Genomic DNA, 26,582 nt, shown 5'->3' with positions numbered 1-26,582 from the left:
AACAGAGCCATACAAAAACCTCCTTCACTTCAGCTGCACAACTCAAACATCATCAGTTCAGTGAAGTCGCCCCCTGCTGGTCGTTCAGTAGAAACATATTCTTGTTGTAGCTCCTGTTGTCCATGAAGTGCTGGACAGTGTAGAGATGACCACAGCTGAGAAGAGTAGTCCAGACCTGCTTAAAGAAGTCAGGTTATAAAATGTAAGATAAAGCACAGTGTTATTTTCATTTCTAACGTCTCCCTCCTCTTAGAGTTCGAATTCACCTTCACAGACTGCATCTGTTTAAATGAGTGATCTCCTTATCTTCTGACTCCAGCTCAGTGTTTAAAGCCTTTAGGTCACACACAGCTGCTCTGTTTTATCAGTTCTCAGACCTGAATGTTTCCATTTTAAACAGATTTAGGTGTTTAGGTTTTCAGCACTGGGCTTTATTTCTTACAACAGTGTTACACAATAGAATTGGTACTTGAGGCACTTGAAGCACAAGCATTATGTATGTATGTGTGTCAGAGGTGAACAGTAGTGAGTGTCTGTCTAGTCAAAAGTGAATGAATGCTGAGTGAGTAAAGAAAACTTTACATAGTAAGTCTAAATATTCCAGTCGATCCACATTAATATCTCTGTAGATCCACTTTAATATCTCTGAAATTCCACATTAATATCTCTGTAGTTTCATCTTAATATCACTGTAGTTCCACCTTGCCTCTGCAGTGTCTGGACGAGTCCAGTCTGAAGACGCAGGAGATTATTACTGTCAAAGTGTTCACTGCCACAGTAGCTGCATGTTCACACAGTGAGTCGTACAAAAACCTCCTTCAGTGAAAGAGACTGCACTGCTGCAGCTGCTGAGTTGAGGATGTGAAACTGCTCTTACACATCCCTTAGAAATGAAAAAAGCCAAGTTGTCCTTAATGCCTCTTTTAGTTTCTCCTGGAGAACCCTGTAGAGCATTGTTTTTCAAATTTCTAGATCAAGTACCATCCATTATCAAAACAATACCTCTAAGTACCACCTATGAACCTTATGGTAATGTGTAACGTAGGAATGTAAAGCTGGCTTGGAGGGGTGTGGGTCTGGGACGGTAGAATTCACTGCTGAGCCTTTTGGAGGTGTTGTGGGCTTAATTCAGTGAAACACAGATGAGGAGAGATACCTACCTGATGATCCCTGTGAAGAGAGGATGATACAGTGGCTGGATGGTACTCATGGGCTGGGCTCAATGAGTAACCGTTGTTGTTAAGGACAGCAGGTTTTTGAACGGTTCACAAACAGCCACAGCAACCTTAGTGTTGAGGTGCAGGATTCCAACAACAAAAATTTTTGACCCCCACACCTGTGTCGGCATGGGTTTCCTCTGGGTGCTCCGGTTTCCTCCCACTGTCCAAAAAACACACGTTGGTAGACGGATTGGCGACTCAAAAGCATGCAAAGGTGTGAGTGTGGGAGTGAATGTGTGAGTGTGTGTTGCCCTGTGAAAGACTGATGCCCCTCCAGAGTGTGTTCCTTCCTTGCGGCCAGTAATTCCAGGTAGACTCCAGACCCACCATGATCCAGAACTGGATAAGCGCTTACAGACAATGAATGAATGAGTGAATGAATAATGATTAGTCTTCTTAGATCTTTAAAATGAAACAATATTGAAATACTGAAAACTCTAATCTTCATGAACAGGACAGCTATTACTGTTCCTTTGGGACCAACGTGAGCTGCAGTTCTCTGTTCTGAAGGGTTCTAAAGGTCTTTTTTTAAGTAAGATTAGAGATTTTCTGACTAAACCAGCAATAATTTTAAAACCACCAACATTCATTCATTATCTGTAAGCGCTTATCCAGTTTAGGGTTACGGAGGGTCCAGAGCCTACCTGGAATCATTGGGTGCGAGGCAGGAATACACCCTGGAGGGGGCGCCAGTCCTTCACAGGGCAACACAGACACACATCCACGGACACTTTTGAGTCGCCAATCCACCTATCAATGTGTATTTATGGACTGTGGGAGAAAACCGGAGCACCCGGAGGAAACCCACGCGGACACGGGGAGAACCCACCAACTCCTCACAGACAGTCACCCGGAGTGGGAATCAAACCCACAACCTCCAGGTCCCTGGAGCTGTGTGACTGCGACAATCTGCTGCGCCACCGTGACGCCCGCCACCAACATTCACTGTCCATTTTATCAGCTGCATGGCCACATATGTGCACATATGCTATTTCTACAGTTAGAGACTGTAGTTGATCTCTTGCTCTGCACACATTGTTTGCCAACTTTCACCTTGTTCTTCAATGTTCAGAAGCAAATAATCACTGATATGATTTTGGGTGGTGGATCCTTCTCAAAGCTGCAGTGACACTGATATGGTGATGATGAGTTAGTGTGTGTTGTGCTGGTATGAGTGGATCAGACACAGCAGTGCTGCAGGTCAAAGAGTGTAGAAACAAGGAGGTCGTTTGTAAAGTTTTGGCTGATTAGTGTTTATAATAAATGAAGGATGATTAAGAGAAGAGAGATTTCTGGTGAAGTTGATGGTCACCACGTCAGTCTCACTGCAGTGCTGACAATGATCCAATACTGAAATCAAACCTGCTCTGAGAGTGTCCTGATAATTCAGAATAAAGGTCAAATTTAGCATAAAAATGTATATAGAGCAAAAAACGACAACTGTCTGTAATTGTGCACATGTGGCCTGCGCAGCTGATACAGTGACTGTAGAAACATGGAGGTGGCTTTAATGTTGTTGATGATTGTTGTTTAAATCAGAAATCAGAAGTCTTTTGTTGATTTTTCATTGATTCAGTGTTTTTACTCCGTAATCACTCATCATACTCTTAAAGTTTATCTCATTCTTGAATGGGCGAAATTGTCTAGACCACACAGAGCCTTTCTACATCTCTGAGCTGAGCTACTGTGATATCATAATCAGAGATATGTTATGTCATAATAGTCCATAAAGCTACTATGTAAATTATATTTATTTATTTTTTATTGTGATAAAGCTACTATGCATTGTGATATATGTGTTAGAGATTAGGTTATTGTGTCACAATGTGAGATTCAGCCACTGAGATGTCGTAAAATAGGACTTAGCTAATGTGAAGCCATAATGGAATGCTTAGCTACTCAAATGTCATAATGAGATATTCAGATACTGTGATGTCATAATAGATTAAGCTATAATGTTATGAAGGGAGATTAAGTCGAACACCTCCATACAATCCTGCAGTGAGAACAGAGCTGGCAGTAAATACCTCTGAATGATTAGACTGACAAATGGAGGAAAGTTGTCTCTGAATTAATGTGCCCCTAGTGAGGGCAACTTCAAACTGGAGGAGCAGGTCAGCCTTGACCTGAAGGCGAAGGAGCATCTCACACCCTGCAAAAACTGACAACACAATCTCTAAAGACAACCATCATCTGTCCAGAAGTGGTGTGTGAACTGGGTTTGTTCAGTTGGTAGAGCATCAGTCTGTGATTCAGTCCAGACCCTTCACACATACAGGGGGGCAAGTGCACCCTCACTTAAGAACAAGGCTGCTATGTTTCTCCTAGTTGGAATGAGAACACAAGCAGATCAGAGGCTATAGTGTAACACTGATTTTGTTGAGTTACCATGTAATAAATTTGCTTCAAAATATTATGTTTTCAGGACACTCACTTCTTTATCTCATATAATGATTTGAAATAGCTACATCAAAAAAAAAAAAAAAAAAAAAAAAAAAGACGTTAGACAATGTAACAATTAAAATATTGCAATGAGAACATGGTTAATAATGTTTTAAAATTATTATAGAAAAATTTATATAAACAATAAAAACATATGTTAAAAGATTATGAGAAGTATTATACTCAAGTCTGAAGTCTCCCTGCACTCCAAGTAAAAAACAGCACCTTGAAGCCATTAACCACTTCTTAATGGATTTCAATGTTTGTCTGATCAGTGAATACATTAAAAGAAAGATGATTAAGAGAAGTGAGATTTCTGGTGAAGGTCTGTTCTGAAGGTGTTTTGCATTGACAGAGGACACGCTGCACTGAGTGCTCCATGCTTCAGTGCTCTGGGAGTGTTTATAGTCCTGAGTTTAACACTTCATCACTGAGAGCTGAACCAGAAACCTGTTCACCCACAGCAGCCATGACTTTAATCCCCATCTTCATCTGGACCCTGATCTTCTGGACTCCAGGTCAGACTCTGTTTCAGATTCAGTTTGGAGAAAGTCCTCAAGAGGTTCTTTAAAATATTATTTATATTATTTTTTATAATTGTGTAAAATAGTTCTCCTTCATGTCTGTTTTCCAGAGTCTGCTGGTCAAGTGACTGTGACTCAGACTCCTGCAGTGAAATCTGTTCTTCCAGGAGACACAGTCACTCTCAGCTGTAGGGTCAGTCAGGCAGTGCACTATTCCAGCTCATATGGTCACTACTTACACTGGTATCAGCAGGTCTCATCTGACCAAAGCACATAGTCCCAGTTAAAATCCCAGTAGCACTTGGCAAACTCCACCCATTTAAGCTTATGAGTATAACTCAGAAAAGGCTTTCTCCGTGCATGCCTCCCAAACAGTTTGCTGGCATGTAGAAAGCACCTGATGGTTGTTTGGGAGACCTCGTAACCCCAAGATGCTACCATTTGATTAAATTCTCTTACAGTGAGCTTTGGAGAACTTTTTACTTCTCTTACCATCCTTCTCACTGTGCGTGGTGGCAAGATACACTTGCGTCCTCTCCCAGATGTTTTTAACTTTTTGATGATTGTTCTGACTGTAGTTAAAGGCATCTGCAGGTGAGTGGCTATTTTCTTGTAGCCATTGCCTGATTTATGAAGGTTGACACACATTACTTGAATAGTGTGTTCTCTAGTCTTTCCCATGTTTAAGAGTGAGTAAGAGAAATAGGCCTCTGTGTAACGCCATAGTTATACCCCAGGGAAACAGGAAGTGATGAATTACTAATTTAAGGTTCCTAGATACTTTGATCCACTTTATACACTACAGTAGAAATGACATAAATTTTTCAAATACATTTATTTAAAAGAAATTGTTAATGGTGCCCGTAATTGTGGAACAGGTCATTTTATGGGAAATAATTATTTCTTCGTCTGGATTTTTTCTTTCTTCTATTTTCACTTGAGTTGAAGGTTGGTTTTTTCTACATTTATAAGAAGAGAGCAGGCACATGCACAGATCGACCCCTAGTGGTGCTTAAGCACCTGGTCATTTGCCCTGGAAAAGAAGAGTGCCATTTCTGCTGAAGCCCAATTTTTTTCTTCATTCATCAATAAATAAAAATAAAAGTTACCCTCTCTGTCATCAACTCCCCCCAAAAATGTTTTGATATCTGATGGGCATTTATTTGAGTTCTTGTGAGAATTCTGCCTAGATCTGGTCCACGGCACACACAAGCTCCCACCTTGCCCCTCCCTCCTCCTCCTCAGGTTAGCACTCATGCAGTGCTGAGCTCCAGGCCAAACTGCTACACACTCCTATCACCTACAGCATCAGACAGACAGGTAATGACAGTGTCTGTGCATTCCCTGACATTGTTTGATGCAAAATTAACCACAAAACTAAACATTATAGCGCCACTGAACACTTTACGTGGCTATTTGCCCAACGTATCTTTCCGCGTTGAACAAACTTACTCCCACCCCCACCCCGTCTCCACCCTTTTCTCGTATTCATTTCTTCAACGGAGGTTCGGCTTCATACGCATTCATAAGCCACCCTCAAATCCTCCTCAAAGCCTTGTGAGTTCACCTCCCTGTTCCAGCCTCTACAGGTGTGGTCTGTACTAGCAAAAGAGGATTCATGCATTATGCATAGCCAACAGGTGTTGTACTCATGTGTCATAAAATAAGTGCAATTTATGCAATTTGATCATTTGAATTATTTGACTAGATGTGTAATGATTGTGTTAACAAAAATGTATATATAATTTTGGTGATGGGTGCACTTTTTTGGCTTAAAATTTGCCCCCAAAAAATCTGTGCACTTGCCAGGACGAAAGAGAAATGTGAGCAGTTTGAGGAGTGATTACTGAGTAAAGTCAGGAATCACTGATTTATGATCTTGTGAATAATACTTCAGTCAGCCATAACATTCAAGCCACCTCCATGTTCCTGCCTTCATTGTCAATTCTTACAGCTCCACTGACTGTACACATGCACTTGGTAGATCCACAGTTACAGACTGTAGTCCATCTGTTGCTCTCTATGTGCTGTTTGCCCCATTTCACCGTTCTTCAATGGTCAGGACCCAAAATGTCAGATATGATTTGTGTGGTGGATCATTCTCAGCTGCAGTGACACTGATGTGGTGATGATGTGTTAGTGTGTGTTGTGCTGGTATGAGTGGATCAGACACAGCAGTGCTGCAGGTAAAAGAGTGTAGAAATAAGCAGGTCATTTTTAATGTTTTGGCTGATTCGTGTTTATAATAAATGAAGGATGATTAAGAGAAGTGAGATTCCTGGTGAAGTTCTGTTCTGAAGGTGTTTTGCATCGACAGAGGACACGCTGCACTGAGTGCTCCATGCTTCAGTGCTCTGGGAGTGTTTATAGTCCTGAGTTTAACACTTCATCACTGAGAGCTGCTCCAGAAACTTCTTCACCCACAGCAGCCATGACTTTAATCCCCATCTTCATCTGGACCCTGATCTTCTGGACTCCAGGTCAGACTCTGTTTCAGATTTGTTTTTAAAAGAGTAATATCACTAATATATTGTAATTTTATTGTTTTTATGTTCAAACTTAAATGGTCTTATTCTTTTCCAGAGTCTGCTGGTCAGGTGACTGTGACTCAGACTCCTGCAGTGAAATCTGTTCTTCCTGGAGACACAGTCACTATCAGCTGTAGGGTCAGTCAGGCAGTGTACTATCACAGCTCATATGGTCACTACTTTCACTGGTATCAGCAGAAACCTGGAGAAGCTCTTAAACTCCTGATTAAACTCGCGAATCAGCTCCAGTCTGGTTTTCCAGCTCGTTTCAGTGGCAGTGGATCTGGAACTGACTTCACTCTGACCATCAGTGGAGTCCAGTCTGAAGATGCAGGAGATTATTACTGTCAAAGTGACAATGTAATCAACAGCAAGTCTGTGTTCCCACAGTGAAACAGAGCCGTACAAAAACCTCCTTCACTCCAGCTGCACAACTCAGACATCATCAGTTCAGTGAAGTCACCCCCTGCTGGTCGTTCAGTAGAAACTGATTCTCGTTGTAATTCTTTTTGTCCATGAAGTGCTGGACAGTGTAGAGATGACCACAGATGAGAAGAGTAGTCCAGACCTGCTTGAAGAAGTCAGGTTATAAAATGTAAGATAAAGCACAGTGTTACTTTAGTTTCTAACGTCTGCTTCCTCTCAGAGTTCCAGTTCACTTTCACAGACTGCATGTAAACATGTGAGTGATCTCCTCTTCCTCTGACTCCAGCTCAGTGTTTAAAGCCTTTAGGTCACACAAAGCTGCTCTGTTTGATCAGTTCTCAGACCTGAACCCAGAGGTTTCCATTTTAAACAGATTTAGGTGTTTAGGTTTTCAGCACTGGGCTTTATTTCTTACAACAGTGTTACACTAATGAAGCACAACATTAAGACCACCTGCCTAATGTGCTGTTTGAAGAAAGGGGGGCATGTGTCAAACTGACATTTACATCAATGTCCACATCCAGTGTCCTCCAGCAGAATATCACCCAGAACACACTCCCTTCTGTGGCTTCTTCTCACAATACATTCAGTCTGAGGTCACCCCCAATGTGCAGAATACACCTGGAGTTTATGACAGCACACCTTCTGCACCAGTGCATTCACCACACATCTCTATGAGGTAGAGCAGTATGAGAGACAGGAACAGCCAGGTTTCTCAGAAGGGGATGGTTAAGAGGACAGAAGTGACCACAGTGGCAGAATAAACCTCAGTGTCACACCCCTATTTTTATAATCTCAACGCACTGGGATCTTTCAGGACCTCAGAGACTCAGCATCTCTAAGTTATGTCTGATTTGGAGATGACACTATTTACTCAGTACAGTGTTCATGTCACTGCACTCAGGCACTGGGATCCATACAGAACACAGGGACAGCATCCACTGTTAGCCCCAGCTAAAACACCTTTTGTAGAAGGTCTCCCACCCAAGCACTGGCCAGGCCCACACCTGCTAGCTTCAGTGGATTAGCATGTTCTGATGCTCAGGTGTTATGGCTGCTGGCTTAAGCATGGTCATAAGAGCAGCACAGTGGCTTGGTGGTGAGCACGTTTCCCTCAAAGTGCTGGCATCTTGAGTTCAAGTCCCGTCTAGGTGGAGTGTCCATGTTCTCCCTGTGTCTGCTAGGTATTTTTACAGCCACTGTCTGATCTATGAACTGAGAACTGTTTTCTCATTTAATGTTTATTCTCAAACTTTCCTCTTGTGGATGACAAACAGAAACAGAATTTGTCCTTTATAGCACCTCATATTATTCCCCAGGGACATCAGAATTCAGGTTTGACAACCTAAGGCTTCATGTATATTAAGCTTCATTCATTCATTCATTCATTCATTCATTATCTGTAACTGCTTTTCCAGTTCAGGGTCACGGTGGGTCCAGAGCCTACCTGGAATCATTGGGCGCAAGGCGGGAATACACCCTGGAGGGGGCGCCAGTCCTTCACAGGGCAACACACACACTCGCACATTCACTCACACCTATGGACAATATTTGAGTCACCAATAAACCTATCAACGTGTGTTTTTGGACTGAGGGAGGAAACTGGAGCACCCGGAGGAAACCCGAGCACCCGGAGGAAACCCACACGGACACGGGGAGAACACACCAACTCCTCACAGACAGTCACCCGGAGCAGGACTACCTGCTGCGCCACCATGCCGCATATTCAGCTTCAGAAAAATGAAAATGAAACATCAATGGGATCACGCTTCAGTTCCATTGTATACTGATTGTCTATTTTCCTTCTCAACAATGTTTTGTTAATATAACCATTAGGATTAGATTTTCAAGAGTAATTTTAGAAAAGGAACAAAGGACTTGTCTCCATTTTGCTGTGTACACTGATTGTCTATTTTAATGTTCTGTAAATATAACTATTAGGTGTATAAATACGTTTAAAGCATTTTCATTCATTCATTCATTGTCTGTAAGCACTGATCCTGTTCAGGGTGGGGGTGGGTCCGGAGCATACCCTGAATCACTGGCCTCAAGGCAGGAACACACCGTAGAGGTGTAGTCAATGCTTTGCAGGGTGACACACTCACACATTCTCACCTAGGGACACTTTTGAGTCACCCGTCCACCTACCAACATGTGTTTTTGGACCATGGGAGGAAACCGGAGCACCCAGAGGAAACTCATGCAGACATGGGGAAAACACACCGAACTGCTTACAAGAGCAGGGCTTGAACCCACAACCCCAGCCTAAGCACCCTGGAGCTGTGTGACAGCGACACTACCTGCTGCGCCACCGAGTGTTTTCATGTAAGGTATAATTGCAATTCAAACATTATTTTGCCCATTTTTCATTTGATGCATAGTAAAACAACAAATAACATTCAAGTATTAATACATTACTTTCAATGAAGAATGCTCTTAGGCATCACTCAGTACAACATCACAATAATTGCATCTCCCATTAAGATAACACAGTAGGATAATCACCTCATTATGACATCATAGCATCTCAGTATTCTATCATAACTTCACATTAGCTAAATCTAATTTTATGACATCACAGTGGCTAAAGTGCTGGATCAGACACAGCAGTTCTGCATGTAAAAGAGTGCAGAAACAAGGACGGCCTTTTAATGTTTTGGCTGATTAGTGTTTATAATAAATGAAGGAGGATTAAGAGAAGTGAGTTTTCTGGTGAAGTTCTGTTCTGAAGGTGTTTTGCATCGACAGAGGACACGCTGCACTGAGTGCTCCATGCTTCAGTGCTCTGGGAGTGTTTATAGTCCTGAGTTTAACACTTCATCACTGAGAGCTGATACAGAAATTTCTTCACCTACAGCAGCCATGACTTTAATCCCCATCTTCATCTGGACCCTGATCTTCTGGACTCCAGGTCAGACCCTGTCTCAGATTCAGATTGGAGAAAGTCCTCAAGAGGATCATTAAAATATAATTTATATGATTTTAATTACTGTGTAAAATAGTTTTTCTTCATGTCTGTTTTCCAGAGTCTGCTGGTCAGGTGACTGTGACTCAGACTCCTGCAGTGAAATCTGTTCTTCCAGGAGACACAGTCACTATCAGCTGTAGGGTCAGTCAGGCAGTGTACTATTCCAGCTCATATGGTCACTACTTACACTGGTATCAGCAGAAACCTGGAGAAGCTCCTAAACTCCTGATTAAACTCGCGAATCAGCTCCAGTCTGGTTTTCCAGCTCGTTTCAGTGGCAGTGGATCTGGAACTGACTTCACTCTGACCATCAGTGGAGTCCAGTCTGAAGATGCAGGAGATTATCACTGTAAGAGTTACCATTATATCAACAGCAAGGATGTGTTCACACAGTGAAACAGAGCCGTACAAAAACCTCCTTCACTCCCGCTGCACAACCCTAACATCATCAGTTCAGTGAAGTCGCCCCCTGCTGGTCGTTCAGTAGAAACTGATTCTTGTTTTAGCTCCTGTTGTCCATGAAGTGCTGAACAGTGTAGAGATGACCACAGATGAGAAGAGTAGTTCAGACCTGCTTAAAGAAGTCAGGTTATAAAATGTAAGATAAAGCACAGTGTTATTTTAATTTCTTAGGTCTCCTTCCTCTCAGAGTTCCAGTTCACTTTCACAGACTGCATCTGTTTAAACGTGTGAGTGATCTCCTCTTTCTCTGACTCTTAGGTCACACACAGCTGCTATGTTTGATCGGTTCTCAGACCTGAAGGTTTCCATTTTAAACAGATTTAGGTCTTTAGGTTTTCAGCACTGGGCTTTATTTCTTACAACAGTGTTACACAATAGAATTGGTACTTGAGGCACTTGAAGCACAAGCATTATGTATGTATGTGTGTCAGAGGTGAACAGTAGTGAGTGTCTGTCTAGTCAAAAGTGAATGAATGCTGAGTGAGTAAAGAAAACTTTACATAGTAAGTCTAAATATTCCAGTCGATCCACCTTAATATCTCTGTAGATCCACCTTAATATCTCTGAAATTCCACATTAATATCTCTGTAGTTTCATCTTAATATCACTGTAGTTCCACCTTGCCTCTGCAGTGTCTGGACGAGTCCAGTCTGGAGACGCAGGGGATTATTACTGTCAAAGTGTTCACTGCCCCAGTAGCTGCATGTTCACACAGTGAGTCGTACAAAAACCTCCTTCAGTGAAAGAGACTGCACTGCTGCAGCTGCTGAGTTGAGGATGTGAAACTGCTCTTACACATCCCTTAGAAATGAAAAAAGCCAAGTTGTCCTTAATGCCTCTTTTAGTTTCTCCTGGAGGACACAGTAGAGCATTGGTTTTCAAACTTTCTAGATCAAGTACCACCCATTATCAAAACAATACCTCTAAGTACCACCTATGAATCTTATGGTAATGTGTAACGTAGGAATGTAAAGCTGGATTGGAGGGGTGTGGGTCTGGGATGGTAAACTTCACTGCTGAGCCTTTTGGAGGTGTTGTGGGCTTAATTCAGTGAAACACAGATGAGGAGAGATACCTACCTGATGATCCCTGTGAAGAGAGGATGATACAGTGGCTGGTTGGTACTCATGGGCTGGGCTCAATGAGTAACCGTAGTTGTTAAGGACAGCAGGTTGCTGAACGGATCACAAACAGCCACAGCAACCTTAGTGTTGAGGTGCAGGATTCCAACAACAGAAATTTTTGAACCCCCTGCCCACACACCCGTGTCGGCATGGGTTTCCTCTGGGTGGTCCGGTTTCCTCCCACTGTCCAAAAAACACATGTTGGTACATGGATTGGCGACTCAAAAGCATGCAAAGGTGTGAGTGTGGGAGTGAATGTGTGAGTATGTGTTGCCCTGTGAAGGACTGATGCCCCTCCAGGGTGTGTTCCTTCCTTGCGCCCAGTAATTCCAGGTAGGCTCCAGACCCACCACGATCCAGAACTGGATAAGCGCTTACAGTGAATGAATGAGTGAATGAATAATGATTAGTCTTCTTAGATATTTAAAATGACCCAATATTGAAATACTGAAAACTGTAAACTTCATGAACAGGACAGCTATTACTGTTCCTTTGAGACCAACGTGAGCTGCAGTTCTCTGTTCTGAAGGGTTCTAAAAGTCTTTTTTTTAAGTAAGATTAGAGATTTTCTGACTAAACCAGCAATAATTTTAAAACCACCAACATTCATTCATTATCTGTAAGCGCTTATCCAGTTCAGGGTCACGGAGGGTCCAGAGCCTACCTGGAATCATTGAGTGCAAGGCAGGAATACACCCTGGAGGGGGCGCCAGTCCTTCACAGGGCAACACAGACACACACCCACACATTCACACCTACGGACACTTTGAGTCGCCAATCCACCTACCAACGTGTGTTTTTGGACTGTGGGAGGAAACCGGAGCACCCGGAGGAAACCCACGCGCACATGGGGAGAACCTACCAACTCCTCACAGACAGTCACCCGGAGTGGGAATCGAACCCACAACCTCCAGGTCCCTGGAGCTGTGTGACTGCGACACTATCTGCTGCGCCACCGTGACGCCCGCCACCAACATTCACTGTCCATTTTATCAGCAGCACGGCCACATATGTGCACATGTGTTATTTTTACAGTTAGAGACTTTAGTTGATCTCTTGCTCTGCACACATTGTTTGCCAACTTTCACCTTGCTTTTCAATGTTCAGAAGCAAATAATTAATGATATGATTTTGGGTGGTGGATCATTCTCAAACCTGCAGTGACACTGATATGGTGATGATGTGTTAGTGTGTGTTGTGCTGGTGTGAATGAATCAGACACAGCAGTGCTGCAGGTCAAAGAGTGTAGAAACAAGGAGGTCGTTTGTAAAGTTTTGGCTGATTAGTGTTTATAATAAATGAAGGATGATTAAGAGAAGTGAGATTTCTGGTGAAGCTGATGGTCACCACGTCAGTCTCACTGCAGTGCTGACAATGATCCAACACTGAAATCATACCTGCTCTGAGAGTGTCCTGATAATTGAGAATAAAGGTGAAATATGGCATAAAAATGTATATAGAGCAAAAGACGACAACTGTCTGTAATTGTGCACATGTGGCCTGCGCAGCTGATACAGTGACTGTAGAAACATGGAGGTGGCTTTAATGTTATTGATGATTGTTGTTTAAATCAGAATGTCATTTGCTGATTTTTCATTGATTCAGTGTTTTTACTCCGTAATCACTCATCATACTCTTAAAGTTTATCTCATTCTTGAATGGATGAAATTGTCTAGACCACACAGAGCATTTCTACATCTCTGAGCTGAGCTACTGTGATATCATAATCGGAGATATGTTATGTCATAATAGTCCATAAAGCTACTATGTAAATTATATTTATTTATTTTTTATTGTGATAAAGCTACTATGCATTGTGATATATGTGTTAGAGATTAGGTTATTGTGTCACAATGTGAGATTCAGCCACTGAGATGTCGTAAAATAGGACTTAGCTAATGTGAAGCCATAATGGAATGCTTAGCTACTCAAATGTCATAATGAGATATTCAGATACTGTGATGTCATAATAGATTAAGCTATAATGTTATGAAGGGAGATTAAGTCGAACACCTCCATACAATCCTGCAGTGAGAACAGAGCTGGCAGTAAATACCTCTGAATGATTAGACTGACAAATGGAGGAAAGTTGTCTCTGAATTAATGTGCCCCTAGTGAGGGCAACTTCAAACTGGAGGAGCAGGTCAGCCTTGACCTGAAGGCGAAGGAGCATCTCACTCCCTGCAGAAACTGACGACACAATCTCTAAAGACAACCATCATCTGTCCAGAAGTGGTGTGTGAACTGGGTTTGTTCAGTTGGTAGAGCATCAGTCTGTGATTCAGTCCAGACCCTTCACACATCCAGGGGGAAAGTGTACCCTCACTTAAGAACAAGGCTGCTATGTTTCTCCTAGTTGGAATGAGAACACAAGCAGACCAAAGGCTACAGTGTAACATTGATTTTGTTGACTTACCATTTAATAAATTTGCTTCAAAATTTTATGTTTCCAGGACACTCACTTCTTTATCTCATATAATGATTTGAAATCGCTACATAAAAAAAAAGACATTAGACAATGTAAAAATTAAAATATTGCAATGAGAACAGATATGATTAATAATGTTTTAAAATGATAGAAAAATGTATACAAACAATAAAAATAGAATGTTAAAAGATTATGAGAAGTATTATACTCAAGTCTGAAGTCTCCCTGCACTCCAAGTAAAAAACAGCATCTTGAAGCCATTAACTACTTCTTAATGGATTTCAATGTTTGTCTGATCAGTGAATACATTAAAAGAAAGATGATGCAGACAAGTGAGATTTCTGGTAAAGGTCTGTTCTGAAGGTGTTTTGCATTGACAGAGGACACGCTGCACTGAGTGCTCCATGCTTCAGTGCTCTGGGAGTGTTTATAGTCCTGAGTTTAATACTTCATCACTGAGAGCTGCTCCAGAAACTTCTTTTTTCTACATTTATTTCAGAGTGAGATTATGCCTCTGCAATAAAACATGTATTATATATATATATATATATATATTTATATATATATATGTGTGTGTGTATTTGAGGTGCAGTTTTGTAGGAAAGGTGCTGATCAAATGGACAGTTTCCAACTTTGTGATTCACCTTTATTGGGAATGAGAAACAATCAAAGGCACACGTGTCTCTGTGATAAGACTCATAGGTGGGCTTTGGAGGTCCTGGTTTGATAATGGTTTGTCTTTTGTCTAAAAGGATTGAGAACCATTGCTCTAAAGAAGAGAGCAGGCACGTGCACAGATAAACCCCTAGTGGTGCTCAAACACCTGCTCTTTTGCCCTGAAAAGAAGAGTGCCATTTCTGCTGAAGCCCATTTTTTTCTTCATTCATCAATAAATGAAAAAAAAAAATTACCCTCGCTGTCATCAACTCCCCCCAAAAATGTTTTGATATCTGACGGGCATTTATTTGAGTTCTTGTGAGAATTCTGCCTAGATCTGATCCACCACACACACAAGCTCCCACCTTGCCCCTCCCTCCTCCTCCTCAGGTTAGCACTCATGCAGTGCTGAGCTCCAGGCCAAACTGCTACACACTCCTATCACCTACAGCATCAGACAGACAGGTAATGACATTGTTTGTGCATTCCCTGACATTGTTTGATGCAAAATTAACCACAAACGTAATCATTATAGCGCCGCTGAATACTTTATGTGGCTATTGGCCCAACGTATCTTTAAAAAAACAAAACAAAACGGTGGGGCGTTTAGACGTCACACCCGCTGAAAATGCTTGCCTTTTGTGGAGTTATGTAATATCATAATTTTGGAAGTAAGACCACGCCCCAAACTCCTCCCCTCAGCCCTATATATACCCTGCAAACTAATTTCCATGTTGAACAAACTTGCTCCCACCTCCACCCCGTCTCCACCCTTTTCTCATATTCATTTATTCAACAAAGGTCTGGCTTCATACGCATTCATAAGCCACCCTCAACTCCTCCACAAAGCCTTGTGAGTTCACCTCCCTGTTCCAGCCTCTACGGGTGTGGTCTGTACTAGCAAAAGAGGATCCATGCATCATGCATATCCTACAGGTGTTGTACTCATGTGTCATAAAATAAGTGCAATTTATGCAATTTGACAATTTGAGTTATTTGATTAGATGTGTATTGTGTTAACATATATATACTACTTTTTTTTACTTTTATGGATAATTTTGGTGATGGATGTCGTCTTATTGGCTGCCCCCAAAAATATCTTTGCACGTGCCAGGAGGATAGAGAGACATGTGAGGAGTTTGAGGAGTGACTACTGAGTAAAGTCAGGAATCACTGATTTATGATCTTGTTAATAATACATCAATCAGCCATAACATTAAAGCCACCTCCATGTTCCTGCCTTCATTGTCAATTCTAACAGCTCCACTGACTGTACACATGCACTTGGTAGATCCACAGTTACAGACTGTAGTCCATCTGTTGCTCTCTATGTGCTGTTTGCCCCATTTCATTCTGTTCTTCAATGGTCAAGACCGAAAATGTCAGATATGATTTGTGTGGTGGATCATTCTCAGCTGCAGTGACACTGATGTGGTGATGATGTGTTAGTGTGTGTTGTGCTGGTATGAGTGGATCAGACACAGCAGTGCTGCAGGTAAAAGAGTGTAGAAATAAGCAGGTCATTTTTAATGTTTTGACTGATTAGTGTTTATAATAAATGAAGGATGATTAAGAGAAGTGAGATTTCTGGTGAAGTTCTGTTCTGAAGGTGTTTTGCATCGACAGAGGACACGCTGCACTGAGTGCTCCATGCTTCAGTGCTATGGGAGTGTTTATAGTCCTGAGTTTAACACTTCATCACTGAGAGCTGATCCAGAAACTTCTTCACCCACAGCAGCCATGACTTTAATCCCAATCTTCATCTGGACCCTGATCTTCTGGACTCCAGGTCAGATTACACTCAGTGGACATAATATTCTCTATGTCTAAACGTTTACAGGCACCTGTCCATCCAGGTATTATTCTGAAATGAAGGGCATTAACAGAAAGTTTAGCTCCCTTTACTGTAGTAATAGACTCTACTCTAGATACTGGTTCATTACTGAGTATTTGATTGCATTCAGCCACAGGAGCATTAGAGCACTAAAGATGTAGTTGCTGAAATGTATCAGGGGTTGGATGTTGGATGATTAGTTCTGATCCACTCCAACTCATCCCAAAGGTACTGTATTGAACTCCACTGCTCCATAGTTTTATACCCCTCTGGCTTACACTTGGTTTAGAGCGTGGAGACTTTTAGCACATGTGTGACTCCTCCTTTTAGAGATGATGCAGAGTTGTTTACTTCTCCCATTAATATCCATCCATTATAGCTGTTTCAGACTCTTTGTTTTTAAAGAGTAATATCACTAATATATTGTTATTTTATTGTTTTTATGTTCAAACTTATATGGTCTTATTCTTTTCCAGAGTCTGCTGGTCAGGTGACTGTGACTCAGACTCCTGCAGTGAAATCTGTTCTTCCAGGAGATACAGTCACTATCAGCTGTAGGGTCAGTCAGGCAGTGTACTATCACAGCTCATATGGTCACTACATACACTGATATCAGCAGAAACCTGGAGAAGCTCCTAAACTCCTGATTAAATATGCGAATCAGCTCCAGTCTGGTTTTCCAGCTCGTTTCAGTGGCAGTGGATCTGGAACTGACTTCACTCTGACCATCAGTGGAGTCCAGTCTGAAGATGCAGGAGATTATTACTGTCAAAGTGTTCACTGCCCCAGTAGCTGTGTGTTCACACAGTGCAACAGAGTCGTACAAAAACCTCCTTCAGTTAAAGAGACTGCACTGCTGCAGCTGCTGAGTTGAGGATGTGAAACTGCTCTTACACATCCCTTAGAAATGAAAAAAGCCAAGTTGTCCTTAATGCCTCTTTTAGTTTCACCTGGAGAACACAGTAGAGCATTGGTTTTCAAATTTCTAGATCAAGTACCACCCATTATTAAAACAATACCTCTAAGTACCACCTATGAATCTTATGGTAATGTGTAAAGTAGGAATGTAAAGCTGGATTGGAGGGGTGTGGGTCTGGGATGGTAAACTTCACTGCTGAGCCTTTTGGAGGTGTTGTGGGCTTATTTCAGTGAAACACAGATGAGGGGAGGTGCCTACCTGATAATCCCTGTGAAGAGATGATGATACAGTGGCTGGTTCGTACTCAAGGGCTGTGCTCAATGAGTAACCGTAGTTGTTAAGGACAGCTGGTTGTTGAACGGATCATAAACAGCCACAGCAACCTTAGTGTTGAGGTACAGGATTCCAACAACATAAATTTTTTGGTTGCAGGTAGGAAGAGGTAGGCCCTATGTGAAGCTCTAATGGATTGGCATAGGATATTGTACATTTTCTCCTGTATATGATTGTAGTTACACAAACATGTGCCCTTGGTTATTCTGTCCCAAACTTACATAAGTGGCGCTGTACTGTCTCACAGTGTGATGTGATTGATTTACCAGGGTTGGGCTCATTGCTCTTTACATATGTTACTTTGGGTCATGAAATTAGCGTCAATTTATTAAACCCATTCATTTTTTTAACCACTGTCTCTGACACTGCAAAAGAAGGAATCTGCAAAGGAAGATCTAAGAATATTTAAGATTTGGGAGTGTGACATACAGACGTAATGTACTACACTGTATGTGTGCCCACATTGTGCATGTGTGTGTGTGTGTGTATAAAATACCAACATATTCTATTAAACCCACATCCTCCAGGTCCCTGGAGCTTAATTCGTTTGACACTGGCACATTTTGTCACAGTTTAATATAAAATAAAAATCCCAAATTGCACATCATTCCACATCATTTTTTAAAATCTCTTGAGGCCTATTCACCTCAGGTAGGACTTTTTTCAGAAGAATAAAACAAATGTGGGACTATCAAATCCTGTGAGATGAGTGTTAGAACATGAACGACGGAAGAAGAAATGGATTCCTTGAGTAAGAGTGATTGTAAATTCAGAATTTTCTTAAAGCCCTGCAACTAAAAGGCTCAATTCCTAAAACCACTCCAGCAACTTACAGAACCTTGTAGAAGACCTGAGGCATGTCCTTTTCCCTTTGTGCTCTGCCATGAAGTTCTTCTAGCAGAAGACTTTTTACGTTTTGCATTTAAGGTAATAGTATTCTTTAGGGTCAGCTAGAACATCAGTCAAACCGATAACATTTTGCAGGCTCTGATTAACAAATGCAGTCAGATTCAGACTCACTGATACACATGTGTCCATTCACTAAACTCAATATGATTTTAAATTGAAATATTCATATATGAGACCCAGTGTAAACTGACACTTAGCCTAAGAGGCTGAGAGGTGTGGCAGTTGTTATTTACTTCACAGTGTGTGTCTGTGTGTGTGTGTGTGTGTGTGTGTGTGTGTGTGTGAGAGAGAGAGAGAGAGAGAGAGAGAGAGAGAGAGAAACCTGGATTTGCATGTGTGGTTTCACACTCCTAGAATAGATCAGATCTTTGTGCAGATGTTCAGTATCCCCCCTAAACTCACAGTCACTTTACAGGAACTACTCAGTGTTTCCTCCACTTCAATTTGAGTTCATAAACCACTGACCCTCATTACAACTTTACATTACCACTCTCAGGCTTTTCAAAATATATTTTATACCTCTTAAAAAGTACCATATAACATGATTTCATAATTATAAAAGAAACACCCTCTTCACAGCTCCTCCGTGTGATCTGGAGGTGCAGGTGCCCCATGTTTGTAGATTAAGATCATGAGATCAGTAATCCAGAAGAATGTATGATCATAAATCAAATCACTGAAGCCCTCCATAAACAACAACGGACAGTGAATGTGAGGAAGATATTTTATTTATTGATTGGTTCAACAATTCATAAACAGATTCCATAAAGCAGACTGGGACGTATGTGCTCTAACACTTGGTCAGTGTTTTGCTGACCGTTGCGTGTGAGTCCTTGCTGGCCTCACAGATGACTGTGCTCTGGAGCCACTGCTGCTGGGTGAGGGTCAGTGTGCTGCTCCAGCTGTAAGAACCCCCATCCTTCTGCAGAAGTGCAGGACTGTTACTGACCCCTGAGCTCTGAACGGCACCGCCCACCTTCCAGCTCAGCGTCCAGTCTGAGGGGAAGCCCTCGGAGCCCACACACAGCAGAGTCACCTTCTCATCCACAGCTGCACTGGAGGGGGGCAGCACTGTGAGGGTTGGTGCTTTGTCACCTAGAGGACACACACACACACACACACACACACACACACGGTAAGAGTCTGATAGAAGGAGGTAGCTATCAGTCATCAGAACTGTGATGCTGGTGGGTGTATGTCCTAAAAGGGGGTTTATTAGCAAAGACATCTAGCTGACATGTGCCATGGAAGATTTTAAACTTAGGCTTATGCCCAGCTGTTCTCAAACATCCCATTTGATTTCATGCACAATTAAAGGTCTATATAGATGAGTTCAGTAATTGGAAAGTTCATCTAAAAACATTTAGATATATGGTATCTAAAATTTTCCACTTTTATTAAGAATCAAAAGCCTCTTTCGGCCATGAGTTTATCAGCTACAAGATGTTAACTGCCTGTGTTTCGTTTCTCTAATTCTCGACAGAGCAGAACAGAGTTCAGTGGAGCATGAACATCACTTTCAAATTCATACACAACTGGTGTAGTAACTCAATAAATAATTAATGACAAACAACTTTGACTCAAACGCTAATGAAATTTCTCATTACTTTCCAGAAAAAAAGCATCTGAAAGAGGATCGGATAAGAACTGTCTGATCTAATGAAACTTCATGATTTGACAGATGGTTCATAGGATTTTCATGCAGGGTCACACAGCTGTGACACACACACTCGCACTCGCAAATTAACTACAAAAACAGGCAGGGATGATCTTTAGTAAATTCCCTTTGTCTTTTTTACTGTGGTGTATTTGTTAGGTTTCGACTTTAAACATAAAAAACATAATTAGCGAAGAATATCTCAGAGAAGTGAGGTATTTATCTGCTGTTATTTCTCTTGTTACAACATTAACAAATACATTTTTCAAACATTTTTCTTTATACATAGGCTGTGTGACAAACTGTCATCAAATAAATCACAATTATTATATTTATTCATACTTTCTTTCATCTTTTTATGAATTCCAGAAGTTACCACTACCTCACAGTGTATATTTTTATGATAAAAATGAATCACATTTAAAAATATTTATAAATAAGAAGGTGATTAATTTTTTTTCAGCATTTTACACTCAGCAGTGGATTAAATACAGTTAGAGTAACACCTCTGCTCTTTAACTCTTCTGATATCCACCATATGTTGAGAAAATTTAATTGTGATCATAATTTAACATAACTATGATAATATTGTCATATTGCCCAGGCTTAAATAATAATAATAATAATAATAATAATAATAATCATTAATACTAATAATAATAATAATACTAATAATAATACTAATAAACACTATCTTTCCTTTCACGTAAACATAAGCATGCAACATATAATAAATGTTAGAGCCACAACTCGTTCAGAAAAGACTTTTCTGAAAAGACTAGAATTTTGGAAACACTGTCACTTGATTTTGAACGCTGGTTTGTGTGTGTGTATATATACATATATATAAAGCATATATATATATATATATATTTTTTTATTAAGGGTCGGCAGCATATCTGTCTTGTTTATCTGTACTACATCTGTATGAATGCACATTTCTGCACATTTCCTTCTTTATTCAATAAAACAACTTAATAGTTCTTCAAAACCAAGTCATATTTCATTTAAATAAAACACAAAAAAAAAACAACAGGTAAAAAACCCTAAATTCTTATTTTTATAACTCATTCTCACAGAAGATTTCAGAAATTAGTTTTAATAAATATATATATTTACTCACGTCCTATAGAGAGTCTGGTTCCTCCACCGAAAGTCCACCACAGTGATACAAACTCATTCAGAGGCTGTACAAAAACCTCCTGCTCAAAATTCACACACACACACACACACACACACACACTGACTGTGAACTGTACCGTAGGGAAGCCCAAGAGATTTCTGTATCATTAAATGATAAATATAGATTGATTAGCATTATATTAAGGTGTGTAATGTCATATTAACCTGTGATGACTATAAAACTCATTTTTGGACACCAACACAAACACATTGACATTTTACAATAAATAGTTGAAAAAGGTTGGATCTAGTTTTTGCCATAATGCCAAAAACTCTAGAGCAGTGGCGGGCAAACTATGACCCGTTAGGCTGTTTTATCCTGCCCTCTGAGTGTTTACACAATTGTCCTAAAACTGCATTAATTTCACCTTTTTACTGCAATACCTTGCATTCAACCAGATGGCGCAGTATAGCCGTGTCTATTAGGTCTACTGATATTTGCCATTACCCCTCTGGATTCACCGATCACGGCAGTGTGATCTAACCACTCGACTGGTTTAAGACGTCACACAGGCTCTTAGGCTGAAATGTTTCCCCATTCCTGCTCTAGAGTCTAAAACACAGATCCTCTACTGAAACAACTGATTAACAGAAACAAAAAAAATGGACAAACTCATACTAGTCTTTTGATGTCTATCTTAAATGTGTTGCGTCTGGTTCACATAATGTACCAAATACAATTGTAAAAAAATAGATATCTGTACTGTTCGAAATACTACCTAAAATAATTGGTCATCTATTTTTGTAATATATAGTGAAAGAAAGATAATATAACAAAGTGAGATTCCTGGTGAAGTTCTGTTCTGAAGGTGTTTTGCATCGACAGAGGACACGCTGCACTGAGTGCTCCATGCTTCAGTGCTCTGGGAGTGTTTATAGTCCTGAGTTTAACACTTCATCACTGAGAGCTGATCCAGAAACTTCTTCACCCACAGCAGCCATGACTTTAATCCCCATCTTCATCTGGACACTGATCTTCTGGACTCCAGGTCAGACTCTGTTTCAGATTTGTTTTTAAAGAGTAATATCACTAATATATTGTTATTTTATTGTTTTTATGTTCAAACTTATATGGTCTTATTCTTTTCCAGAGTCTGCTGGTCAGGTGACTGTGACTCAGACTCCTGCAGTGAAATCTGTTCTTCCAGGAGACACAGTCACTATCAGCTGTAGGGTCAGTCAGGCAGTGTACTATCACAGCTCAAATGGTCACTACTTATACTGGTATCAGCAGAAACCTGGAGAAACTCCTAAACTCCTGATTAAATTTGCGAATCAGCTCCAGTCTGGTTTTCCAGCTCGTTTCAGTGGCAGTGGATCTGGAACTGACTTCACTCTGACCATCAGTGGAGTCCAGACTGAAGATGCAGGAGATTATTACTGTAAGAGTTACCATGTAATCAACAGCAAGGGTGTGTTCACACAGTGGAACAGAGCCGTACAAAAACCTCCTTCACTCCAGCTGCACAACTCAAACATCATCAGTTCAGTGAAGTCGCCCCTTGCTGGTCGTTCAGTAGAAACTGATTCTTGTTGTAGCTCCTGTTGTCCATGAAGTGCTGGACAGTGTAGAGATGACCACAGCTGAGAAGAGTAGTCCAGGCCTGCTTAAAGAAGTCAGGTTATAAAATGTAAGATAAAGCACAGTGTTATTTAAATTTTTAATGTGTCCTTCCTCTCAGAGAGTTCTAGTTCAATTTCACAGACTGCATCTGTTTGAACATGTGAGTGATCTTCTCTTCCTCTGACTCCAGCTCAGTGTTTAAAGCCTTTAGGTCACACACAGCTGCTCTGTTTGATCAGTTCTCAGACCTGAACCCAGAGGTTTCCATTTTAAACAGATTTAGGTGTTTAGGTTTTCAGCGCTGGGCTTTATTTCTTACAACAGTGTTACACTAATGAAACACAACATTAAGACCACCTGCCTAATGTGCTGTTGAGGAAGGGGGCATGTGTCAAACTGACATTTACATTAATGTCCACATCCAGTGTCCTCCAGAAAAATGTCACACACTGCCCACTCCTCACCTCAGCAGTTTCTTTCTTAGATCAAAATCCTACCTCTTTCCCAAGCTGTTGATTAACCATCCTTACACTCTCCTGTTCTCGACTGGTGTTGTAGCTGGTGCACACAGTTCCATTGTCTGTATTAACCCTGTTTTATTTTGTTGTTGACATATTTTACTCCTTCTCTGTAACATCCACCAGACTCTCATTAGCAAAACACTCTTTGTCTCTCTTCTATTTCTCCTCTTTCTCTCTCTCCCATGTCCTGAGCTGATCAGTGCTGTTACCCTGTTCCTGCCCTTTGTGCTGGTGCTGCCCTTATCCAGCTTTGCCCCTAATGCTGCCATCTTGCATGAGACTGTTTAGCACAAATGGACCTTTATCCAGGTTAACTCCCCCACCCCCGTAACACTGAGCATGAGTCCTGCACTCACTCACTCACTCACTCACTCACTCACTCACTCACGTCTTCACCACAGATGTTTTACTTTCACATTAAACACAGCTCCTCTTCATTTTATCAGATCTATTCTGTTCTATTGCTGCCTTGTTATTTGTTGTTGTTCTCTGGTGTGGAACAGAGGGAGATAAGATACCTGTCTTTAAGTCTTGGTTCCTCTTGAGGTGTCTTCCTCCTGCTCCAAGGGAGGTTTTCCTTGTCACTGTCACCCTTGGTTTAGTCACAGGGAGACACTGATCTCTGTTAAGCTGTGTTGATAACATTTGTTGTGAAAAGTGCTATATCAATAAAACTGAGCTGAGATTAATTGAACTGAATAAAATTAGTCTCCAATTATGATATGACAGAAACTAAGTGTAATAGAACTGTTCTGTGAGCTCTTGAAAATCCCACCCTTTATAGCAGTGTTTCTCAAACTGCAGTATGTGTGACACTGGTGGTACGTGAAGAAGCACCAAGTACTACACCTAATGATCTTAGAATTAGTTTATTATTTAATAATTAAGTAACTATTTAATAACTGTAAACCTAGGGTTTTCATGTGTAGTTTACATATGTTTCACAGTTTTCATAATTATTTTTTAATTCAATTATATTTTGTTTTAAAAAATAAATATAATGTGGACAATTTTTCATTATGTGATCTATGTATAATTCTTCCTTTAAATTTTCTTCTAATATTTCTCAATTGTATATTTCTGTTTGTTTTATAAGAACTTTTTTTTAAACTCACTTTTGATCATGTATTTTATTTTACTGCATTACTTTAATTGTTACAATATCTATATGCAATATACAATATGCATTTTGAGCTGCATTTTTGTAGGAAAGGTGCTGTTCAAATGGACAGTTTGCAACTTTGGGATTCACCTGTAGTGGGATGGAGGAACAATCAAAGGCACATGTGTCTGTGATAAGACCAGTAGGTGGGCTTTGGATTTCCTGGTTTGATAATGGTTTGTACTTGGTCTAAAATATGAGGAGTTTGAGGAGTGATTACTGAGTAAAGTCAGGAATCACTGATTTATGATCTTGTTAATAATACATCAATCAGCCATAACATTAAAGCCACCTCCATGTTCCTGCCTTCATTGTCAATTCTAACAGCTCCACTGACTGTACACATGCACTTGGTAGATCCACAGTTACAGACTGTAGTCCATCTGTTGCTCTGTATGTGCTGTTTGCCCCATTTCACCCTGTTCTTCAAAGGTCAGGACCAAAAACTGTCAGATATGATTTGGATGGTGGATCATTCTTAGCTGCAGTGACACTGATGTGGTGATGATGTGTTAGTGTGTGTTGTGCTGGTATGAGTGGATCAGACACAGCAGTGCTGCAGGTGAAAGAGTGTAGAAACAAGGAGATCATTGTTATGTTATGGGTCAAATTGGCCCATTTTAAAGTTTGAGGATCTAGGAAAAATAGTTAAAAGTATTTTTTTCAGTATGAAACTTTTTTTCTTGCCTTATTTACTGTAAGCAACATATACTATGTAAATGGTTCATCTCACATATTTGCAACCACCCCCTGGATGTTTATATCACATAGATACTGTTCGTGTTAATTTGACCCCGGCAATGAAACTGGAGGTAAAAGGGTTTCAGAAATGAGTATTTCTTTGTTTGCAACTGTGAGACATATTTCACCACAATCACAGTCACACAAATACACACACACATACAGAAACAAATACACACACACACACATACACAGGTGCAGATGTTATGACTTTTGACAGGAACTATTTATGTTCTCGTGGAAAACTCCACCCCCTTTCAGTGGACACTCAACAGGACAGGGGCAAAACATAAAAGATTCTCTGCATGGGATCCTACCAACATTACACTCTGTCAGGTGGATATTTACAAAATGAGCAGCCGAAGCAAAAGGATGACAATCCAGGAGGCTCTGGAAGTCATCATTGATCATGACAATGAATTAGAGGAGGATGTGTCTGAAGACAAAGGCTATCTTGAGCTAATTCTGATTCTAATGATTCTGATTTTGAACCAGATGAGGGAATTGCTATTCCTATTCCTCCAAGCAAGACATTCATGTCAAAAAAAATGGTGAAATACAGTGGTCTTCATCCCCAAATTTGCGTCAGGCAAAACTGTTTGCAGAAAACATAATGAAAAATGGATGGCAGTGAGTCGCATGACTGACATCAAATCAGCTTTTGAGCTGGTCATGTCAGATTCAGTACAGAAAATCATTCTGGAAATGAATAATCTAGAAGGAAGGTGTGTTTTTGTGGAGAAGTGTAAGGAGCTGGTGTGTATGTGCCCAGATAGGTACGGGCGCTCTATTCTGGGTGAAGCCCTAGTGCCCGATGCAGTCCTCCAGGTGGATGGTTGGCTGCCACTTCTCGCCAGTGTGTGTGTGGATTAAATGTTGAGTGTTGATAGTAAAGCGTCCTTGGGTTTCTAGAAAGGCACTATATAAGTGTAACGTTAAATAAAACACATTTAGATGCATATTTGGGGCTCTCCAGATACA

General features: G+C 40.8%; 1 long non-coding RNA gene and 1 gene segment (V, D, J or C); one reads left to right on the top strand and one right to left on the bottom strand.

The window, feature by feature from the left end:
• Positions 1–10,002: 10,002 nt before the first annotated feature.
• On the top strand, positions 10,003–10,504 carry LOC136694936 (probable non-functional immunoglobulin kappa variable 6D-41). The segment is given in 2 exon segments: positions 10,003–10,051; positions 10,167–10,504. Coding segments are annotated over 2 exon segments (387 nt in total).
• An 8,989-nt stretch (positions 10,505–19,493) lies between these two features.
• LOC136695734 (uncharacterized) lies at positions 19,494–21,893 on the bottom strand. Its single transcript, XR_010802345.1, has 3 exons — positions 21,779–21,893; positions 21,555–21,633; positions 19,494–19,869 (listed from the first exon to the last, which is right to left on the bottom strand). It is a non-coding gene; the product is annotated as an uncharacterized lncRNA (long non-coding RNA).
• Positions 21,894–26,582: the final 4,689 nt, after the last annotated feature.

Source organism: Hoplias malabaricus, chromosome 4, assembly GCF_029633855.1.
Source record: "Hoplias malabaricus isolate fHopMal1 chromosome 4, fHopMal1.hap1, whole genome shotgun sequence".
NCBI classification, from domain to species: domain Eukaryota; kingdom Metazoa; phylum Chordata; class Actinopteri; order Characiformes; family Erythrinidae; genus Hoplias; species Hoplias malabaricus.
The sequence above is the reverse complement of the archived record's forward strand: the minus strand, read 5'-3'. Positions and strand labels throughout refer to the sequence as shown.